At 36.3% G+C, this 19,761-nt stretch overlaps 3 protein-coding genes and 1 long non-coding RNA gene across 6 annotated transcripts; 1 reads left to right on the plus strand and 3 right to left on the minus strand.

Annotated features, from left to right (window-relative positions):
* Positions 1 to 51: 51 nt before the first annotated feature.
* Positions 52 to 7,956, minus strand: LOC142545392 (protein transport protein SEC16B homolog). The gene is given in 14 exon segments (XM_075652562.1): positions 52 to 930; positions 1,201 to 1,499; positions 1,606 to 1,758; positions 1,869 to 2,183; positions 2,257 to 2,365; positions 2,443 to 2,570; positions 3,132 to 3,266; positions 3,371 to 3,496; positions 3,743 to 3,913; positions 4,024 to 4,146; positions 4,228 to 4,356; positions 5,211 to 5,528; positions 5,606 to 5,791; positions 5,793 to 7,956. Coding segments are annotated over 14 exon segments (4,422 nt in total). The 5' UTR covers positions 7,506 to 7,956; the 3' UTR covers positions 52 to 413.
* A 2,237-nt stretch (positions 7,957 to 10,193) lies between these two features.
* LOC142545103 (uncharacterized) lies at positions 10,194 to 10,856 on the minus strand. Its single transcript, XM_075652076.1, has one exon. The coding sequence runs from the start codon at positions 10,854 to 10,856 to the stop codon at positions 10,194 to 10,196; it is 663 nt and encodes a 220-aa protein (XP_075508191.1).
* Positions 10,857 to 12,140: 1,284 nt separating this feature from the next.
* Positions 12,141 to 13,601, minus strand: LOC142545393 (uncharacterized). The gene is made up of 2 exons (XR_012820264.1): positions 13,556 to 13,601; positions 12,141 to 12,468 (listed from the first exon to the last, which is right to left on the minus strand). It is a non-coding gene; the product is annotated as an uncharacterized LOC142545393 (long non-coding RNA).
* Positions 13,602 to 15,371: 1,770 nt separating this feature from the next.
* On the plus strand, positions 15,372 to 19,387 carry LOC142545394 (uncharacterized). Of its 3 annotated transcripts, none has more exons than XM_075652565.1 (2): positions 15,372 to 17,492; positions 17,591 to 17,722. In XM_075652565.1, exons 1-2 carry the CDS (start codon positions 15,827 to 15,829, stop codon positions 17,599 to 17,601), a joined length of 1,677 nt encoding a protein of 558 aa, XP_075508680.1. In that variant the 5' UTR covers positions 15,372 to 15,826; the 3' UTR covers positions 17,602 to 17,722. The 3 variants fall into 3 exon arrangements, 2 of the variants coding, with proteins under 2 accessions (XP_075508680.1, XP_075508679.1); XR_012820265.1 differs by adding an exon at positions 18,730 to 19,387 and having other exon boundaries at positions 15,373 to 18,663; XM_075652564.1 differs by having other exon boundaries at positions 15,373 to 15,619; positions 15,705 to 19,387.
* The last annotated feature ends 374 nt before the right edge of the window (positions 19,388 to 19,761 follow it).

The raw sequence follows: 19,761 nt of genomic DNA on the forward strand, positions 1-19,761 counted from the left end.
GTCTATGAAGGTATATAAAAATACCGCAGATCCCTCAAAAGCATTCCTACATTGAGCTCATAAGTAGCAAAAGGGATTTGTCCATTCAACAATTTATGGCCCAGCAAACAAGTGAACTGTACAATTTGCATTGTTTCTTTCCAACGTGACAATTATATAACGTTTCCTTTTACAATCTTCTCTCAATAGATACAGTAAACAGCTAGGTAACAACTGATTTATAGCATACAACTGTAAAAAATAATAATGAGAGAAGCCAAAAAAAGTTAAAAACTGATGCAAGTAAATGGGAGAAAAGAGGATCAACGGGTAAACAAAATTCATCTCCTTCGAACACTCCCATCCTGCAATTTTTGACATCTAAGCAGCACAGCTGTTGTGTTGTATAAATTGCAATGATCTATCTCACGGCATCAGAGTTCCACTTCGTGAAGATCATCTCCAACATTACTGCCATTTTTTGACGAATGTACAAAAGAAGGGTCACTTGATGTGAATGAAGACGGGTCCTTGCTCAATACCTTTCCCAGAGGTTTTACTTCAACCCTATGCGGAGGACTGAACGAATCGTTTAATCTTCCACTCCATGATGCTGTACGCCGTGAAGGTGTCGAAAAAGAACCATAATTGCTTGTACCATTGTGCAAGATGTTGTCCATGCTAGCAAATCTTGGCATGTTCATGGACGGTGGAGGTGGTGCAGGTGACTGGAATGTGTAGCTTAAAGGAGAGGTGGAAGGATGTTCCTGGGTTGATGAATTGTCTTGCATGCCATTGACAGGAGCATCAACTGATTGGTCAACCGAGGCCACGGGTGCTGGCACAAAGAATTTTGGGTTGGGGCTGCTTGCTGGTTTGACTGAAGGAACAGCAGGAGCCTGGAATGAATTTGCCGTGTTCCCACCACCTTGGTTAAAGGTGTCGACATACCTGCCAGAGGACAGAGGACTCGTCAAGTAAGATGTTAAGTTGAAGCAAATAAATGCATCTTTTTGACAGTTCACATGTAAATAATTTCATTTGCCGTCAGATAATCATTCACATTGCAGTTCTGCTAACAATCGCAATGACACAAGATCAACTGTTAATATTCTGTCATTCTATGCGTTTGAGATTATCTAGTTTCGCACAATGCCTATTATTTGATAGCTGTCAAATATGACCTAGTCTTTGCCTCACCAAGCAACTTCTTGAATTTACCTCGATCGGACGCCCATCCTTCCCCGGGCAGAGTATTGATTTGAAGTTGGAGGAAGTGGTGGAATTCCTGAACTATTATCTAGAGGACTTGTGCTTCCATATTCAGGATTTCTGTTGACATGAGAACTTTCATTTTGCAGCGCAGTCTTTAAGTTATAATCTGACGTTCCATTCTGGAAAATTGCAGCTGTCGGTGGGGGTGGAAGTGTCTCTTCTTCTGCTGGAGGTGCAGCACCTTCCTCCACCCATCTCTTGAGTTTGTCGTCATAATAAAACTTGTTCGTATCACCCAATTTAGCCTACAAGATATTGCAACAATATGATGTGACAAAAAAAAAAATTTCAAGAGATGAATTAGGAGTCGCTAGGCATATTAATGTCAAATAAAAAACCTAAACCAATCACCTGGCGGCCTTGACGGTTGAGAACTAAACCTACGGTCTTCTGTAGTAGCTGAGATCCAAAACCAAAACTACCAAATCGAGATCGCCTGCCTATTGCTGATGCTTTTTCTTGCTCGCCAGCAGAATTTGCTTCCTTCAATGACTGAGCCTGATCCTGCATGTCGTAAAGATGTCAAATATTATTAACCAGAAGACCCACAAGCCAGTAACTGAAGAACAGGTCCATCCACAGAAAAAGAGTCACTACATATGATTGAAACAAACCTGCCTTGGACTTCTACCGAAGTCTGGTTCTGAAACACTTCTGGCATGCATTGACATCCGGTTGCCATCAGCTGCCCATTCACTTATAGGCTCGATGGATTGAGAAGGCACTAACGATGACATAGCCAATGTTGATTGACTAGTTGATACCCTAGGCCCGATTGTTTGATGATAATTCATGTTACCTTGAATAGGGCCACCAGCTGTTGGTGCAGGTGGTGGTAAACCCCCAACAACACGGTGGGCAGTACTATCAAAAAGGTTGAGCAATTTACCAACTAATTTTTTAGGGGCTAAGTTTGTGGAGAAACCTCCCTACATAAAAGAAGTTTTGGTTACAGGTATCACTATACAAGACAAGCACAAACACACACAAAAGCCAAGAAACCTCTTGATGAGCTTTGATCCTCTCTTCCAAAGATGAAACCAACTGTTTGAGATTCTCACCCTCTGGGTTTCGTCCTGTCTTAAGTGATTTTAGTACCGCTTGACAGTACCTACATTAAACACCAATCTCTGAGAAATATAAGTAATAATTGATGAAAGATAAGTGAGCTAAAAGCAGTGTAAGTACTTCAACGCATCAGATATCCTCCCAACTTCTGTCAACATGTGTGCATATACAAGCTTATATGGTTGAAATGGAAGTAGGACAAACTGGGAGTTCCCAAGTGATTTTGAATACTCGTATACCTCTGTCCTCTGTAAAAAGATCAGAGATCAGATATGCATGTAGGTCAAATGGAATAAACATAAATCATAGACTAAGCCACGTTCTGCCTCTGAAAGCATAGCCACAGGCCCACAAGCAACTACAGGAAATTGATGGCGAGGGTTCAGTTCCAGAAACAGTACAACCCAACATAAATCAGTTTATTAAGTTTCAATAGATATTAATAATGTTACAAAACCTTCTCCAACCACGCACATACACTAATTAGAAGTATTATCGTAAAAAGAATCAATAATCATCTAGTGGGGCCCTAGAACTGCTTCTGACAAAAGCACAGAGAGTGCCGAGGTGCAGATACTAGATGCTAATGAACTCAACAAAGCAAGAAAATTGATAGTTCAGTGCAGAGTAACACAAAAATAGAACATTCTGAATCCAATTTGTCATGCTCCAATCATATTCTGATCCATCATTTGTTTTATCTTTATTCAAGTTGAAATTCTACTGGGTGAGCCCAAAATGTCCTAGGCAGTTGATAGGATGATTTGAACTCTTGGAAAATGCGTACTTCATAAAAAATTGGTCCAAACCTGTATAGCCTCTGGACTGGCATATGTCCGTGGAAATTTCCAGTGATCTGCACCGACAAGACACAACCTTGCACTGTCTGAATATGGCTCAAAACTTGCTTCAGCAACTAAATAGCAAATGTGAGCAGCGATTATCTAAAAAAATATTCAGAAAGTAGGCAACATAGAGTTAGAGCGAATTGAAGGAATTCTCAAGGAAGAGAAAATAAGTGTGCTCCAAATGATTGACCAGAACATACATCACTTCTTTCCTTCCACAAACAATCTCCGAGATGAATGAGCACAAGTTCATCATCTTTTGTTCTATTTGCAGTTATCATTGCTAAATTATCCTCCCAGTCATCCAGCATACCATTCGCGAGAAACTGAGTATTGCAAAAATCATCACAACACAAATACACAATAAGCCACCTCAAGCTTAGGAGAAGTTCCTGTAAAACTTAAACTAAAGAAAGATATTGAGAAACAAGAGAGACATTAAAAAAGACCTAGAAGTAAATATTCTGATATATAACACCTCAATAATCGCTTCGCACAAAAAACCTTCCAAAAAAAGTATAACAACAATGTAGCTACCCACAACTGTATTTAGCAGAGAATAAAGCATCTACCTGTGGTGGTTGCTGAGGCAAATTTGCCACACCAGCCATGCTACTAATGGCTGTGGTATCTGCAGAAAAGACATCAGCAGGTTGCCCAGCAATTAGCAGGCATAATGTCCGCAAAGGTGACCCTGCTACCAATTGTTGAAGTGCCATTTGCTTTACAGTTTCCACGTAGAACTGTAGGGGTTTGTTTTCAGTTACAAAAGATAAATCAACGTGCCAAAAGAAAAATCAATCCGTTTCATTAGTCAGAGAGAAAGAGAGATGAACGTCTCATATTGACAGACCTGATCACCAAGTTGTGCAGCAAGAACAAGGGCAGGGCCCCATAACTGACCCTCTTTCGCACATTGCAGAGCTTCTTTCTTTCTTCCGAAAACTAGAAGGTTTTGAACATCAGCAGCAGTGGCCTAATTAATGAAGTGGCACTTATTAACAAATAGATGCATTGCCGAAAAAATAATAAATGTCAATGGTAGGCCATGAAATACCTGCATTTGTCCTTCCGATGGCATTTGTTGCAAGCACTGGGCAACAGCCCCATACTGACTATACTGCATGTTGTTTCTCTTTGTAGATGCAAAAAGCTTGGCAACAGCTGATTCAGGACCATCACTTTCCTGTTATACCGTCACATTATAAATTACAAATCCAGCAATTGATTATACCTAGGTCAGGGCAGAAATATATTTTAACTATTTTCATGATACGAGTAACAGCGTCAAAGGAACTTGGAAGAGAGTGGCATGCACCCCTACAACCAGCAAAGCAGAAAGGGACTAATTCACTGAATAGCTATAATCTACAAACCCATGGAGCATCGACATGTTCATATTTTCAAATAGCTCCGAAAATAGCTCAGCATGCAAAATTATTTATCAAAACGATTTGGTTATATTGGACAAGTAATGTTTCAAAATGACGACAGTATGCCAAAGAAAAACAAAAAAGTCAGTTTGGAAAATAATAAGACACCATGACCATCATATACTGATTTTGACGCAATTGAGTGGTCATGTTTTATTCAGTTTTATCCAAAGGAAAAGTTTAGTGTTAAGAAGCTCTTTCCAAGCACAAAGAGTGCACACAATCATATAGACAAAATAAAAAAACATGTAATATACGCGCACACAATAAACAACAGCGTGATGTTCGAAATCGATCAGTCACAAACGCCTTTCCAATTCAGAAAGTTACCGCGAACAGGGAACATTCTTAAAATTTGACACGAATTTTTTTCATTATTTTTTCCAAGAGATTTGTTTATGTATAAAGAGAGTAGCATGGGATACAAGGATTGATGAAAGAGAATTCGCTGTTCAGTTCACCGCCTTACAAGGGATTGATCAAATTTTGTTAAGTCTGACTCACAGTGATTATCTATCAAAGAATTGACTTTAGTATATGATGATGCAAAATTAAATTGGTAGCCTCCAGTAAACCAAGTTCAGTCGCTAAAGAATAAGCAATCTACCTTCGATACAGCATCTGTACCATATGGAGATCGAAGTTTCCCATAATATTGACAACCCAGTTTAAGCAGTGAGAGAAGTAACCTCGAATTTTCAGCCTTCCTATAGTCCATCTCAGCAAATTCAGGGTTAGCTATTCTCTCGTCTACCCATTTGTTCAACTCCTTGATGCCAACACTTCCACCAGTAAGAGGACCCGGGGCAGCTTGCCTACAAAGAGCCTGGAAATAATTGCAAACACCCATTCCATTGTTTGATGCATTGTTTTCATTCACAACTTCTTGTAAGTTGAGAACCGATATGGAACCACTTGTAGTATTCTTCACAAAAATGAAAAAGTTTCAGCACAGAATATAAGTGAAATTGAAGGAAAAAGAAGGAAAGCTCAAGCACAGACCTGACTTCCATAGTTCAAGTTTTCAGTAGAACTATTATCTTTCATCACAATAAGCTTCCCACCAAAACCAAAAGTAACCAAAGCATGCGGAGGACGACCTGCAGAAGACCTTCCACCAGCAGAAGCGTACGAAATTTGAGTACCCTGAATCATTTGCTGAGAAAAATTGATTGAGTTCCTGATTCCTGGTGTAGTCACTTGGGACACCATTTTGGCTATGTTGATTGATTCTTGATTCATCGAACTGTTGACTTAAGTTTCCACCAGCAACAAAACCTTGTGTCCCAGAACCCACGGAAAAGTTTTTTGGACCTTGTGCTACATTCTCGTAATATGAACCTGTTACTCCATGATGAATGGCATTCTGTGGGCTTCCTTGAGCAACAATAGAAAAATTCTGTGCGTAACGATTTTTCGTTTGTTCATTTCCATACTGTGAAGTAGCTTCATTATTACTTAACATATCAGGTTGCCACATTTTTGAGCTTTGTTGATTGTAGTCGCTGAACGACCTAGTCCAGCTGTGTTCCTGACCTTGGCTACTAAATGCTTGATTTTGGTAACTATTACCTTGATTGTGTGTACTATACATCCTCTGATCATTGTTCTGAGAAAATGTATTGGTTAATGCATGTCTATCCTGATTCATCTGGCCCTGAACTTTGGTCCCTGACTGAGTAGATGCAGTGTAGGACTCTATCAGGAACCATTCCTGAGCAATAGTATCATAATACCAGTGCGGATATTGGGGATCAAAAACCACATGAGGTGGGTAACCATTATTATCTTGAGAAGCCGGGTATGAAACACCAGTGGTATCACTACTTAATTGTGAAACCTGATTCCAATTTGATGTGGTTTCTTTTGCATCACTCACCTGAGAAGCTTGATTCCAATCAGTGACACACTCAATTTTACCACTCTCAGGCACAGTTCCAGCAACAGACTGAGCAGTTTGCTGAAAGTAAGAGATCTCAGCCTTTCCATCAGATAATCCCCAAGTAGAAGATAAATTAGAGTCAATATGTGCTTGTGCACTTGCACTTGCACCAGCATCATAACCATCTACCTGATACCATTGTCCAGTGCTTGGTTCATACTTCCAACCTGGATACATTCCCTCCCAGTAGTGACTGCTATTTAAGACCTGTGGTTCCGCACTTTGATTGGCTGTTATACTATAATCATTTCCCTCATTATACTCCCCGAGATCGTTAGAATTTTCCATGTGAGCGTGTCCATGTACTTCACTCCCATTTGGCACAGTGTCCAAACTATCCCCCACATTCCCCCATGCATCACCTGCATTATCACCACCTAATTCAGTGAAAAAATCTGAGTATGACCCAAAGCCATTGCCATCATTCTTGTTTGAATCAGAATGAAAAGTGCTCCAATCCATTACCTTAACTCCCGGTGATCCTGATTCAGCACTGCTCTTACTGACCACAGTCGCATCTGAAAGACGCTCACCACTACTCTTACCCATAAATGCCGTGTCTGATAGAACTTCAGCAATCTCGTCCTCATTCTTTGGTTCACTTATCAAATTACCAAACTCAAATGAATTCTCCGACGCTAATGGATTTCTAATATAGTCCACAGTTCCCCCGTCATCAATCTGTTTTGCTGTCTTTATTTCCGCACTTAAATTATCCACAATGTTACTGATACTATTGCTGGTATTATAATGACTAACATCACAACTATTATCAAACTCATTGATATTCAAATTCGAAAAAGCTTTTGATTCATCAGATTCATTCCCATCCGAGAAAACACGGCCTTCAGACGTGGAAGTGATCCCAAAATCCCCGTCGTCGTCGTCATTCACTAATTTATCAAAAAAATCCTCGTCTGTATTATCCTCCACCTGAAATGGAGGAGGATTGGAAGCCATTTACTCAAACCCTTACCTTGTAATCTACAAAATTGGAGCTCCAAAAATCAAGACCCCAAATGATCGGAGCTAACAACACTCAGATCCACCAACAAATCCACTAAATAAACCTTAATCCGATCTGAATCAAGCAAGATCTGGTATTTCCTCGTCACCTTAATTCATAGACCACGCAATGGAATAAAAAACCTTAAAATTGGGTAAATTTTTTCTTCGAATCAACGAATAAAATCTAGAACAGGAGAGAGAAATTCATCCGCAGAGATATTAGCTTACAGAGCAAACAGAGAACCTCGGAATCAGGAACAAACGTAAATATACATGTCTTTGTATGTATATATATATATATACAGAAATCGAATATTGAGAGAGAGAGAGAGAGACGAGCCTGTGTGAAAATGAGAAAAGAATACAAAAAGCCCTTGTTTGGCTGAATCAACCGCGCCGAGCGTCTCCTACTCAGAAAGTCAGAATATATATATATTCATACTCTAAAAACTTCGTTAAATAATTTTTCCCTTTTATATATATATTTTTAAAAAATGTTGGCTACTGACTAGAGTTTAGTTACATGCGATAATTAACACGAAGATAAATAATATTTTCAATTCAATGATTTGATTGATGTAAGATAAATAATTGATAGATGCACCAAATATTAGATTAGATTGGATAAAAATATAGATAAATAATATAGCGAACCAAATGGTACATTAGTTTTCTAATAAACAACCAAAAATAATGAAAAACAAACATTTTCCAGAAAACCGCTACTAACGTGATTTGAAGAAATTAAATAAAAATTATGTTTGTGAGACGGTTATGATTTTTTGATATAGGAATTGATTTTCTATATATCTTGTAAAACAGTGTCATACACTACATTATATAATGAGATAGATCGATCCAATTTATGTATATCATATTCTTGAAAAGAAAAATAAATTTTTTTCGAGTTAGTGGAATAAAAAATATGTCTCATAAAATTGAATCGTGTGATATTGTCAGAAGAGTTTTTTTGTGTTATCAAATATGACAAATGAATTTGAATATATGATGATATTATGTCATTATAATCAGATAAATTAAAACTAAAATTTATGAAGACAATTCATTTACTTCTTAAGCTAATCATAGCCACTTTGATGCATTTAATTTTATTTTACTTCAGTTTCCGAGGGAAAAAAAATCAAATGAAAACTGATTTTCCATATCTGCTGAAATTTGAAGTGATTTTCCATCTATTCTATAATACTATTGTATTTTACATCAATTTTTTTTAAAATTATCACAATTGGATTTTTTTATCATATCATGCGCATTTAAATTTAAATTACGTAATAAAAATATTTTTTTTTTCCCAATTATCTTCAAAATTTTAATATTCACTTCATGATAGAGTGAATCAACTATTTATAATAAATTTTAATACAAATGCAAAAGAAGCCACGGAATTTATTATACAAAAATAAATAAAAGATGGAGCAATAATTTAATTAATATGAATTTAATATTGTCAAACTAAAAACAAATTCAATCCGAACATTCATTTAACTCTATGAGCAGTGGACTAGTTGGGGAATTTATTGGATGGAGTGTCGTTGACGATTAAATTCGGTGGAGTTGGATGGTGCTCGATTCATGCATTGTTTTCGCACTTTTTTATATTCTATTTTTACTTATTAATTAATTTCATTTCCATAGACTCCTATAAATCTATTTCTAGATTTTTTGACCTAATTCGAGCATTCCCCATATTTTACATTTTTAGGTTATGGATATGGATGATTAAATTACTACTAGCTCTTACATTTTAGTATGAATTATTGCACTCGACCAACCCTTGGTTGGTTTTTTTTTTTTTTTTGGTAAATAAAAAAAATATATTATTTATTAAATTTGAATCATATCTAATAACTCATTATCTATCAATGTGTTATTTACACATTCCTATTTGAATTAAATTACATGCAAATATTAACAAGAAATGTGTCTATTTAGAAAATGGTGTAAGTTTCAAAAGTCCAGTTTCCAAAATTTAACATTTACCGTACACACTCGTGAATGTTTTTATACTAGTATACTAGAAAATAGAAGAAAATTTTGAAAGTTTCAGGACGAAATACATCAAGCATTCATACAAGAGAATCGAAGCCAATGGAGCTTTCCTATCCATCTATATTAACTTTTCTTACAAATCCATTTATAATCTATATTAGACGATCTCACGGGTCGTATTTGTGAGACATATATCTTATTTGGGTCATCCATGAAAAAGTATTACTTTTTATGTTAAAAATATTATTTTTTATTGTGAATATTGGTAGGGTTGACCCGTCTCACACAAGGGCGGAGCACATGCTCCTTTATCCGGACTTTAGCCCGGATGGTCCATTTTTTTTAAAAAAAAATGGATATATAAATTTTGTATAATTTTGAAATAATATGATATTAGCCGGGTAGATCAATTTAAAATATTAAAAGATTCTAAAATTTAAAATTTTAGCCCAGACATAGCCATATTTATGGCTCTGTCACTGATCCGACAGATAAAAATTCGTGAGATCTACCCACAAGAGACATACTCTTAGATATATTCAAAAACATAATTTTACCCTCTTTATTTGTTTTAGGATCGGCCCACGTACAAAAGTTACTGGCTCTGTCACGGGTTTTCATGTATATTTCCTAACATATATGATCAGTAAATGAAGCGATCCCCACCTGTAACCATTTATCCCACTCCACATCTCCTAATTCACTCAGCTTTCTTAGCTTCCTCTCAGTGCATGATTTTTCTTCGTTCTGGGTATCCATGGACTTGATTCTTTGTTCTTCATGTTTTGTTTCAACGGCGAAATTATTTCGACCAAGCTGTGGAATTGGCAACTTAAGATTGAGATCGATAAGGAGATGGCAAGATGTTTTGTAAGCATGTTGGTCGTGATCATATTTAAAATCATGGAGATCTGGGATGATAGAATCGTCCGATGAAATGGAAGTGAGCCAATGACATCGTTTGTGCCCGCCTAAGGCCTGCCCCGATGAGAAAACTCGACGGCAGATGGTACATTCGTGCATCTTGAGCGTCTTTCCTGCAGAGGTGCTGGATGTGGGTGGCGTAGTAGTCGTCTCTGATTGCGTCATCAAGAACTCGTGATCTTCTTGGATAGAACAACCTTGATGGACATTTTCTAGATCAGAGTTGGAGGCAAAACGACAACCTTTAACTCTCTTATGACTCGCCCTGTCCCCCCAATGCTTGGTGGGAACCGAAGACTTTCTTGCAAGATTTGCACTGGAACGTGACATTGATCTCCATTTCTTTGGCCTTGTTTTCCTCCTCGTCATTACTAGAAAAGGCAAAAGATTTGTTAGATAACATCACCAAACAATTTGCCAGATCTTCTTCTTCGCTCTCCTTATTTGAAGATGATTTCTTCAATCGTAATCTTCACTTGCTTTATAGCACATTAAACGATTAGTTTTGGCTCGAAGAAAATAGGAATGCTTGTTGTTACCTTCGTTTTTTATGTTGAACTTTTCGGCACCACTATGGGATGGATTACTTAGAACACTCATTTGTTGTTTCTTTTACTGAAATTTTCCACAATATATTTTTACTACTATGTGACACTCCATTCTCAGATCACAAAGAACACCAAATCAATATGGATTATATATATACATATACACGTACACACATATAATATGTGTGAAGGAGCTTAGAAGATATATGGGTGTGTCTTGAAAAGTTATTGCATACACTAGATAGATGGGGTCATGGGAAACATGTCCAAATGATGCCATGTAATAAAGGTTAATGATATGGCATAATCTTGACCATTGGTGTTTCACAATGGACTCATACAAGTGAAAATTTATTGCTTTTTTTTGCTAAAAACATGTAAGAATAGATTGAGGGGAAGTCCTAGTTTATAGTTGAAGTTTGTTACTTGTGGATGAGAGGGATTGACTTGGAGAGTAGTTTAAATGTGAAAGTGAGTCAATGTGTGACAAGTGGGCATTAAGTTCATGTGGTCGGGAGATTATATCGAGTAATTGTGGTTTTAGTTCTCGTGGGCACACACATATATACATATTTGGCTTGATTATTATTTTTTATTTACAACCTTATGATACTTATTTTTTAATTATTATTTTGATCTTTTAAGACAACTTTTAGAAGAATACTTATGTTCAACTCTTTAATTATTTATTTTGACGTTGTCACTAGGAGTATTTTTCCGGGACACAAACATTAAAATGTTCAGTTCGTTTCTTCGTTAAATTAATTACCATAAACTCGAATCATCAACGCTGCAAAAATTACTTGTCTTTGAATTATATATGTAATCGACTAGCTCCGTTAAACGTATTTGATGATTAGAACAGAAATTTGTTCCACCACAAATTCAAAGTCTTACGAATTAATAAAGAAATACAAATAATCTTTGCAGAAAAAGTATCATGATGATTTGGCAAATGTTAATAAAAATAAATCAAATAATATCAAGTCAGAAAGTCATAGATCTTTCAAGTTTTTTTTTTCTTTTATTGAAAGGATCCCTGGTTATTAATCTTTCGAGTTTAATACTGTTGTGTATTATGAAAATGTTAACTCATATTCAATAATTGATTATATCATCGACATGAAAATTTATTTCAAAATGATTGTAGTCATAAACCCGACATCATCATGAAAAAAAGTAGATTAAGATCTAAACCAAAAAACGTAAGCTGCCATACGCAGGAAACAAGATAACTCAAGCTATTCAAATGGGGCCGAATTTGTTAATTCTGAAAATAACTCAAAATCAACTATGCTGCCTTCGGAGCTTTACCGATTGTTTAAAGATCAACTGCATGTGCTGGAATTTATAGAACCGCCTTTTCCAATTCATACGAGAATAATCTCTGATAATTTGCCAACCAAGTTACCTTGGAACCGACAGACCTAGCTCTGAGACAAGAAGAAAACAGGGAACTAGTATCAGAAAGTGGACAAACATTCCATCCGAATACCTAAACCAAACAGATTCTTTATGAAATATATATATAAATCAATAATGTGACTCAATAAATAAATAACATTGATGTTTGTTAAACAAAAAAAAAAAGAATAAAATTAGAACAACTGATAGATAATCAGAAGCTTTCAGTTAATTAACCTATCATCCATGTGATTGTAGAAAGCTCAGTCCGTTGACATCTTATCTAGTATAAAAGAAAATTATACGTGTTGAAAATGTATCAAAATCAACTTCACGAGAAATCACTGAGCCACACCTCTGGAAGGTCTATCACGTTCCACCAGTTTCATCTGGAGAAAGGAGAACTATGGTCACCACAACAATCAAGCCAAACCAATGCATGATCACTCAAAGGCCAAAGCAGAACATTATTAAACCAAATTCATGAGCCTGAATTTGTTGTGCTGCCTTGTTACTCTATACATAATCATTACTATATACTTAGGGCATCAAAACAGTCACGGAAAAATGAGGGAATTTCATAGCTTTCCAATTAACTATTTCGAAACTGTGAAAACTGTGAACATATGGAGCAGGTAAGTGTGATAATAGAGTAATCTTACATGACGAGCACGGATGTAATACCTAAGGCAAAAATTACCCACCAAATTATTTTACTTCTTCAGGAATTCACATTTATTTCCCGTACAAGTGCGTGTTCAACTCTACACCAAAGAACATCTCCTCACAAAAAATCTATAAAATTCGGAATGCAATTCTCTGGTAACAGAAGCTGGACATATGATATATTTCTGGCGATTTCTGCTGGTATAATGGATTTCAGATTCTTGAAATGCAATTTTACACCAAATCACCGTAGAAATTCCATATCGACCATAACGAGGGGGTTATCTACTTATCTTAAAATCACAAAAAACAACAAATGTTCCACCCATAAACACACTTAAAGAAACATAAAATTGTATACTTTTAGGCTATCCGAGTCACATTTTTTCCCACAAGACTTTAACCAAGTGTCTTCACACAAGAATAGTGTGGCAAAACATAAGTGAAGACCTTGTAAATTCTTGTATTTCTTTAAAGCATATGGAAACTCATGTGCCTGCAGCAACCAAACATTCCAGTCAGATGGCTGATCAGTGCCTTCCGCTCGGCAGAGATGATCCAATTACATCGATTGGGTAGTTGTTGAAGAGATAGTGCAATACAAATACCAAAGAAAGGAAACAATCAAGCAGTACAAGTCTCGTTTGTTCCATGAATTTATATAATTTTGGAATAGTGAGCTTTAATAAACTGAGGAAAAAATCCGAAAATCCATTAATTCTAGAAAACTGTTTTTTATGATGTAATGCAATTGGCTACTTGGACTAAAAATTTAACAGCCGGAGAAAATAAAGTTCATCAACTACATCTGAAAATTTACTTTTCCAGTATACAAAAATGTAGAATTGAAAATGTCTAAATTTATAATTGTTTTAAAATTATATCTAATTACCATGAAAGATTAAGATTGGCTTCATGATTTCCAATCAATCAATTTCCAGCTTTAGAATACAAGTCTGGTGCTGATTCGATGTCATAATTCAGCACATAAAACCATAAGTTCGTTCACAGCGATATCATCAAGCTTTGAATCGCATTCTTCCCCATTTTTTAACAAGTTTTGTTTTGTTTATAAATTTTATGTTCATCGACTTACGTACGCACCTTTCTCAAACGTTTAACCAATTTAAAACCCCCACGTGTATGTTCAAATTTTTTTAAAAAAAATAGGCAAAAATTTTTGTTGCCCAATAGCAATTTATCTGAAGTTTTAAACCATATATACCAAAACCTCTGAACCCAAATAATGATACTATATACAATCAATTGAGCATAAATATAACAATTTTCACAAACAAACGGGGAAAAAAAAAAGAAACATACTAGAGATCTGGAGAAGTGCAGCAGAGTGTACCCTGTGATAGAGCCCTGCAACTCCGAGAAGATGAGCTCAGACATGACGTCATCCTAGCCACGGCTACAGCGTTGTGCAGAGGCAGCATGGATGCAACGCTCCCCAGCTCCGCCGGTGACCTAACCCCAATTTCCGAATTTAATACCATCCGTGAGTGAAATGGAAATGAAATAGATTGAAATTATAATCCTACGATTCTCTACAAAGAAAAAATAACCATAATCTGACACACATAATGAAAACTATAGGAACACGACCTGGAGAGAAAGAAGCGGCGAAAGGGTGAGGAGTCAGATTTTGAAGGGGCGGAGGATCTGGAAAACGACGTCGGGGAAACTCTGAGTTTTGGCTTCGAAATGGTGGATTTCACGGCCGAAATGGAAGGTCTATTGAAAATTCGGCCGCATCTCGTAGCCATTGTTGAACGAAGGGCTGCAAGCCGGGGTTTAGGGCTTTGCCGATTTATCTTCCAAATGTTTGATATACCAGTAATTTTTTAAAATATATATATATAGTCTGAGCTGAAGTGTGGTTCGATTTTAATAAATTTCGGTCTCCGTTTTCATATGTTTAATCTAAAAACAAAATTATTATTTCTATTGGATTTGATTTTTCTCGTGTTATGTTTTGATTAATTCGATTTGGTTTATATAATTTAATTAATAAATTGAAAAATTATTCGAGTTTATGTTATGCGATGAATTATCAACTGTAAAAATTGAACATTCTAATAATATTTGAATTTATGATATATAATGAAATATGTACCAATAAAAATTGAGCATTCTTTTAAAATCTAAAAAAAAAATTAAAGATATTTAATAAAATAAACCCTTTAAAATAAAAATATAATAATATAACTAGAAATAATAAAATGATTTAAAAATTATGGATGGGTTTAAGATTGTGAATCCAACACCGATATAAAAAGAAGAAAGGAAAGAAGTAATTCGTCTATGGAGACCCTCTTCTCTTCGAATTGAATTATGGATGGGTTTAAGATTGTGAATCCGACAACAGTATAAAAAGAAAAGGAAAGAAGTAATTCGTCTATGGAGAACCTCTTCTCTTCGAATTGATGATAATAGCAGTAACTTTGGAATAAACTTTTGTAAGTTCGGATTCAAAAGGGTATTTGAAGATTTTCGCCGATGAGTTTTGTTGGATAGTGTCAGATTTCTCTGCACGTCTTAAAGATTTCCTTCTCCATTGTTGTTCTGTAGAATGAAAGCACACCAACAAAAGCCTTGTCTTGATAAGCTCGAGGTCAGTTCACTCCGCAGTTTCTTTGTGCTTGTGGGTTTCCCCCCTTGATTTATTCTCGAAATATGTGGGCTGGAGTCGGCATCTTTTGGTGATAAAGAGGAATGTCATCCATCTGTAGATTTAGGGGGAGAAGTTGCCCTGCTTCGAAGCTCTCCAACTCTTTGAGCTACTTCGTCAATATTGAATCTGGTTGCTCGAACCCACCTGAATTTTCGTTTGAACCACAGATTCCTAGTAGTATTGTTACCCATACGCAGGAACTGGGTTCTCATATTAGAGTAGACATGCCAATTTCTGATAAAATATTCGAACATGGACAGAAATTCGGCTCTTACAGGCAGGGTGACTCCACTTTCTATTCTCTTATTGAACACCATGCCAGCTCTGGTGATTTTAGGTCCTTGGAGATGGTTTTTGAACTTATGAAAAGAGAAAAGAGAACTTTTATTGAGAAGAGTTTCATTTTTGTGTTTAGGGCTTATGGGAGAGCGCATTTGCCCCTCAAAGCCGCTGAGTTGTTTGATAGAATGGTAGATGAATTTCAGTGCAGGCAAACTGTCAAGTCTTTTAACTCTGTCCTTACTGTGATTATTCAAGAGGGCCTGCATCAGCGTGCACTTGAGTTCTATAATTACGTTATTAACAATAAAACAAACATCTCTCCAAATGTATTGACATTTAATTTAGTAATCAAAGCACTGTGTAAATTAGGAAAAGTCAGTAAAGCGTTAGAGATGTTCAGGGACATGGCTCTTTTAAGGTGTGTGCCAGATGTTTACACATATTGCACATTGATGGATGGTTTGTGCAAGGAGGATAGAATTGATGATGCCGTGGCTTTGTTAGACGAGATGCAAGTAGAAGGGTGTTACCCAAGTGCGGCGACATTCAATGTCTTGATTAATGGGCTTTGCAGAAAGGGTGATTTAAGCCGGGCTGGAAGGCTAGTTGAGAATATGTTTCTAAAAGGATGCAAACCAAATGAAGTGACTTACAACACACTAATACATGGGTTATGTCTCAAAGGGAAGCTTGACAAGGCAGTCAGTCTTTTGGCGCAAATGTTGTCAAATAAACATATTCCAAATGATGTTACATATGGAACAATAATAAACGGGTTTGTTAAGCAGGGAAGAGTTGTTGATGGTGTGCATGTATTGAAGGCCATGGAGGAAAGGGGTTACAAGGCGAGTGAGTATGTTTATTCAACTCTTATTAGTGGGTTTTTTAAAGAAGGAAAATCTGAAGATGCATTTAAATTATGGAAGCAGATGATAGAACAGGGATGTAAGCCCAATACGGTTGTTTATAGTGCTCTAATTGATGGTTTATGTCGAGAAGGAAAACCATATGAAGCTGAAATTTTTCTTTACGAGATGATTGATTTTGGTTGCATGCCAAATGCTTTCACTTACAGCTCCTTGATGAAGGGTTTCTTTGAGGTAGGAAGCTGCGACAAGGCGATTCTTGTATGGAAAGAGATGGCTCAGAAAGATTACATGGATAATGAAGTTTGTTACAGTGTTCTTATTCATGGGCTATGCAAGAATGGAAACTTGAAACAGGCTCTGATGATATGGAAGCAATTTTTGGCTAAAGGATTTGCCCCTGATGTTGTTGCTTATAGTTCAATGATCCATGGTCTCTGTGCTGCTGGATCAGTAAAACAGGGTTTGAATTTATTCAATGAGATGCTGTGTAAGGCGCCTAACACTAAGCCTGATGTTGTCACCTACAATATACTTCTTACGGCTTTATGCAAACAAGGTAGCATTTCCCATGCTATCGATCTTTTAACTGACATGCTAAATCAAGGATGTGATCCTGACTCAATTACATGCAATATTTTCTTGACCTCTTTGAAGGAGAAGTTTAATCCATTGCAAGATGGCAGAGAGTTTCTAGATGAGTTAGTATTAAGGCTGTACAAACGACAAAGAATTGTTGGAGCATCAAAAGTTATAGAAGTGATGCTTAAAGCTTTTCTGCACCCTAAAGAATCCACGTGGGAGAAGGTTATTGTAGACCTTTGTAAACCAAAGAAGATTATAGCAGCCATTGACAAGTGTTGGGCAAAATTATTCCTCTGAGGGGAAAGATAGATTTCTTGCATCATTTGATTGTTAAATCCATTAGACTGTGCACGGATTGCTCATGGACTGAGACAGGAACATATGTTTCATTTCTCGTCATATGACCTGAGACGCCGGAGTTAACAATCCTAGGCTCCGATGTTGAAAGTGTCAAAGGCATTTCAATTATGTGCTGCTGTCACTGGCAATATTTGACGATGTAGAAGCTGTTCGTGATAGAACATCTGAATTCTGAAGCAATCTATCTGTTATTTGCTGAATGGGCTTGTCTCAGTGTTGGCAGCAGCAGATTCTTCATTTGTGGCTGCATGTCCATGACTTCTCATTTCTATGGCAGGCTTCCAGTCTTCTCGTTGACCGTTTGTGTCCTGGCAGATTTCAATCGTATGATCAAGTTTCTCGCAGTCACGCCAGTTTTTCCTTTCTTTAGTGTTTGTTGTAGTTGTGTTACATCTGCTTTCCACAGGTCACAAGAGGGTAAATATCAGGATACAGAGATGATGGAGTTTTCAAATACTCTTTTCTGACTTTCATCAGAAAATGCTTCTCCAGTGCATGGTAGTGGCTTCATCCAAGTGTTCTCCCTTATAATCCACCGAGACTCTTGTTAAGACCAACAAGAACTGTGCACAGCCTCTTCTTAACGAGTTGTCTGGCTTATACTTGTGTTGGGCAGTCGCACTTTGGAGCCTCAAACGCATCAAGTTGCAGGTAATATCATTATAGAGAGATGCAATATGGAGCGACGCTGGAATCTTCTTGCTTCAACTCGATCTAGCTAGAATTGATCTCAATCTCATACAATTATGATATACTCTTGACATGGGAATAAGCCTCCTTTCCAGGTACCTAATGTCATGTAATATTTGTCATGGAATTTATAAGCCATGTCATGAACATGTTATTTTCAGGTATCCTAGTTCAATAATTTTGGATCATCCAATTTTGGTGCGACTACCGAGATGTGGTAATCCTTTCCCTTTCCAAAAACGATCATCACTATGGATAGGCAACGATCAAATATAATTTTACTGTTGAATTTTTGGTCTGTGATGGTATCTTATTTCCAGCCGCATTTTCTTCATTACTGACAGCAGTTTCTGAGTCTGACGATGAATATCTTTTTCAGACCATGTTTGATGTGTTTGGGTGTAGTATAGGTTTCGGGGTAACTAAAGAGTGCGTCCATAAAATGCGGAAACTTGAGTAGCTTAAAATACACACTTGAATAATCTTATTTTTTTCCTAAAGAGAAATGAAACATATCCACTCCTACAAAACTAGGAAAAATAAACTTCTTAGTCTAGTTTTTTAAAATTTGTTTCGTCTTCCTAATTTACACCAACGAAATCATTGATTCCTCGAGATTTTTTAACAGTTAGCTCTACGATAACGAAATGGAAAAATTTTGGAGTGGAGTCTAAATAAATCATATATTCAACACTTCATCGGTCATGTTAAGGGAGCCTTGAAAGCATTTTCTGTTTATGTATTTTTAACTATTTCTGCTTATTGGATTAGAATGTTTACCTTGCCTAAAATTTCATCAATCTTAAATTTTTTAAAAAAAAATCACCAAAATTTATATCTTCATCCGCATTTCTTCTTTACTATCTTTAGATATTATCTTTTTTTGTAACTAATGAATTATAAGTTCGTGAATATTTTTTAATATTTGTATTTACTTATATTTTGTGTATTTCTAATCTTGTAATATTTCATATAAAATTTATGTTAATGAATAATTAATTTGTTCGTATCTATATCGTTAAAAGTCATTTGTCGGGAGTGAATAATCTTCTCAATACCAAAATTATGAATAGTGTTTTTCACAATACTCAAAGCATGCGGGAGTGATAAAGCTCTTGCTTAACATCGAATAATCGGAAATACAAACATTACCTTTATAAAAGCACACACCTCAACACCAAAGGAGGAGGAAT

The sequence above is a fragment of the Primulina tabacum genome, chromosome 5 (genome assembly GCF_025594145.1).
Source record: "Primulina tabacum isolate GXHZ01 chromosome 5, ASM2559414v2, whole genome shotgun sequence".
Taxonomy (NCBI): domain Eukaryota; kingdom Viridiplantae; phylum Streptophyta; class Magnoliopsida; order Lamiales; family Gesneriaceae; genus Primulina; species Primulina tabacum.